The sequence below is a fragment of the Rhododendron vialii genome, chromosome 13a, assembly GCF_030253575.1.
Source record: "Rhododendron vialii isolate Sample 1 chromosome 13a, ASM3025357v1".
NCBI classification, from domain to species: Eukaryota; Viridiplantae; Streptophyta; class Magnoliopsida; order Ericales; family Ericaceae; genus Rhododendron; species Rhododendron vialii.
In genome coordinates this window covers 14,055,079-14,058,690 of record NC_080569.1, presented here as the reverse complement: position 1 = coordinate 14,058,690, position 3,612 = coordinate 14,055,079, and the positions used below count along the sequence as shown (strand labels likewise).

Below are 3,612 nucleotides of genomic sequence, written 5' to 3'. Positions count from 1 at the left end.
TTTCTGATTTCACTCGAAACTTGGATAGCTGTTCTTGAGTCGAGAAGCAATATATGTCCCTAATTTTTAGTCCCAATTGATACCTTTTATTGTTCTAAAGTCCCATTTAAAAAATAATGGGGAAAAAAGTAGTAAATTTACTCTCACCCTTATTTTTTGAAATTAAATATTGCATGATGATGTTCTCAAGGGTAAAAGAAGAAAAAGGAAAAAAATGACAAGTGCAATGATGATATTTCCCTAATAAGTTAAGATTATGATAAAAAAAAAAATTGAGATCCCAAAAAGAGATCAATAAATTGGGACGGAGAAAGTAATACTAGTAGCATGCATCGTTATCTTAGGATTTGTTCTCCTTAGCTTTAGGCTGAGTTTCTGTGGTTTTTTTGAGTTTTTTTTTGTTTTGTCCGTGTTTGAATTTTTTTTAAATTTTTAGTTTTGCATCAATTTTTTCAACTTTTTAATTCTTCTCAACGAGACGAATCAAAAAAGTAAAAAAAAATTACTTTTACTTAAATATTTTGAATAAGGACCACTTTTAAGCTCAAAAACTTAAAAATCGTCATTGATCAACATATTTGGATAAAAGTAAAAAAATTTACTTTTCCGATTAAGGACAAAATGTTAACTTTTAGAAAAAGTTAAGTGGAACGGGGCCTTAGTGGTTTTTTGGGCATTTTGTTCTTATTCAAAAAAATTCACGTTTGCTAGTTTTGCGCCACATTTATTTAGATTATTGATTCGTCTCGACGAGATAAGTCAAAAATCCAAGAAATTTTACTTTTACCTGAATATTTATGGAAATATCCAAGATAAAGCGATATTTCCGCAAGTCGAGCGCAGTTAGTGCCTCCTTTATACTCTCATGCACATGAGCAGGGTTCGATTCCTCTATTTGAGACAAATCAATAATAATCAATAAAAATTTGGTACAAAATCAACAAACACGATTTTTTTTTGAATAAGAACAAAATGTTTGATTTCCACTAAAGCTAAGGGGAACTTTGCCTTAATTGACAATTTGAATCATTGACATTGTAGACAATAGCTCTATTTAAAATATATTAAATTGTTAACCACAAATTCATCTAAAAGTTTAAATTGTTAGAAAGAGGGGTAACTTTATTATTTATACCTTCAACACGTCCCCTCACGGATAGCCAGGCTCTCCTCCATAAGCGAGCTAAACACGTGTAAAATATTTAACATTAGGTAGACGATGAAGTTCGAACACAAGATCTATTGCCTGCCCTGATACCATATTAGATCGTTAACCACTAACTCATCTAAAAGCTTAAGTTGTTAGAGAGAGGGACAACTTTGTTATCGATCAGACATTGGTATAATTCACATGAATAGCACTCTAACCTTCTGCTCTGTTTGGAACTTGCACAATGGAAAAGAAATGAATTAAGGAAAAATAATTGAGAGAGAAAGCAGAGGAAAAGTTGAAGAGAAAATATGGAGAAAGTTAAATTCATTTTCTTATTTTCCCATCACTTTCTATAGGAATCCAAATAAGAGAAGAGAAATTTTTTTAATTCCCTTCTTTTCCATTCTCTTCCACAAGTCTCAAACAAAGCATTCATTTATCTTCATGTAAAAATTATTAGACAAGGAGGTATTGGGGCCTGTAGCCCAATTTTGTCACATACTTCAAAAAACACATAGTTATATATAAAAACACACGGGTCTATTTTACCCTTAATATACGCAAATTTGAAGGGTCTATTTTTGCTCATGGCAATTTAATGTTGTATTGCAATAATAACTTAGGGTGAGTTTTTCTACGGGGCTAAAAGAACTTATTTTCCTTCACAAAATACAAAGAAAATAAGTCTGTGTAGCTCCGTAGAAAAATTCACCCTAATTATTGATACGTGGTATCAAGAATTTCTTGAGATTTAATCTTTTAATTTGTCAAAATATTTTATAAGAATTAAAAGAACCAAAATTAATATCACCTTATGGGAAAAAAAATGTCTGACATGACACTCAATTCATGAAACCATTCATTTATTTTCTTGGACGGTTTCATCGATATAGCAATATTGAATCATTCATGAGCAACACAGGTAAAGCTATTCAAAGCAGCAAGCCCTAGAAACCAGTAACCCAGGATTTGGAAGGAAATCAAATACAGAAAGCGCAGTCATACTTTAACCAAGGTTTTCCCACACAGTCAGTCATGAGAAACAATTTACATTCCAATATACCTCGTGCCTGTACGTACATTTCCAACAACCAAACTTCTTTTCCTTTTCTAGACAAACCACCCTACATATTCATATCAGACTCTCAGTTTTGTTCCTTTTTTTTGTTTTTGTTTTTGTTTTTTTTGCTTTTTAGAATTAGACTATGGGTTCATATATAAAGAAAATATGAGGTAAAGTTAAAATATTCCGGCAACGGTGTCAGAATGGCCGGCAATGACACTAAGGAACTCCGGTGGGAAAGTGGTTAGAGCCAGAGGGCTCCGGCGTCCTTGAGCAGGGGGACTAGAGTGCCGTTGATGTGGCACGCCATGACGTTCTCGACGCCGCCCAAGAACTTCCCGGCGACAAAGACGGCGGGAACGGCCTGCCGGCCTTCGTCTCCGGCGAGCTGGCGGAGCGCGTCGTGGATCTTGCCGCCGGCCTTGTGGCGGTCGAGCTCGACGATGGTGGGGCCAACGCCGAGGCCGAAGAGGAGCTGCTTCACTACGTGGCACATGCAGCAACCGCTGACGGTGAACACCACCACGGCGTTTCCGGCGGCGAGGTGGTGGATCCGCTCGTATGTTGGGTCTGTTTTTGCCGCCTCTGATCCTTCTCCTGTGCCTTCCATTGGCGTATGATCAGCTGATTGATTCATTTCCTGCATAATGTTGAACATCCTTCTTAGCTGTATGGTATAGTATTTGAGAGAGAGAGAGAGAGAGAGAGAGAGAGAGAGAGGAAAATGAAGCTTTAGGAGTTAGGACAGAAGAGAGAATCGTATGTACTGGTTCAAGGGTTGGGTTTATATGAAGGTGGTGGGTGAGAGTGCAAGAGAGTCTTCTAGCCCTGAAATTTTCGGTAACAAAGAATAAATGTCTTTTTTTTTTTTGTATACAGAGTGTTCCGGGCCAGCTTGCATATACCTTGGATTAATCCCTATAGCCCCTCCCATTGTCATTCAAACACATACGCGTGGGCTTGAGGCGGCTCCAAGAATTGTTGGCAAGAATAATCGAATCTGAGACTTTAAGATGGAACAAAATAAATTTCACTTCGTTTTAGTGCATTTTTATCTATTGCATTGATTGAAAATATCAATTTGTAGCTGGTTTTAATGGTTGAAAATGCACTGAAATACCAGTCGAAATATTTTTGATATAGATGAATTTTTTTTCCCCTCAGCTTGATACCGATAATTTGGATTTGTTTTCAGAAACATGAAACCAATAGAACGGTAACACACATTTTTGTCTATGGCATCGACCGAAAATATCAATTCGTAACTTGCTATTTCTCTAGTGCTTGATTTTGATTTACGCGGTGAAATAAAAATCGGTTAAACCAAATAAACCCAACAACACGGTGCAAATTTTTGGTTTGCTTTGGTTTTCTTAAACTGTTGGACCGGTCCGGT

General features: G+C 36.4%; 1 protein-coding gene across 1 annotated transcript; it reads right to left on the bottom strand.

Annotated features, from left to right (window-relative positions):
* Positions 1 to 2,239: 2,239 nt before the first annotated feature.
* LOC131313776 (glutaredoxin-C9-like) lies at positions 2,240 to 2,914 on the bottom strand. Its single transcript, XM_058342283.1, has one exon. The coding sequence runs from the start codon at positions 2,872 to 2,874 to the stop codon at positions 2,461 to 2,463; it is 414 nt and encodes a 137-aa protein (XP_058198266.1). The 5' UTR covers positions 2,875 to 2,914; the 3' UTR covers positions 2,240 to 2,460.
* Between the last annotated feature and the right edge of the window lie 698 nt (positions 2,915 to 3,612).

Coding starts and splice junctions, on each gene's coding strand:
- LOC131313776 (XM_058342283.1), bottom strand. CDS start 2,874: ATGTTCAACATTATGCAGGAAATGAATCAATCAGCTGATCATACGCCA.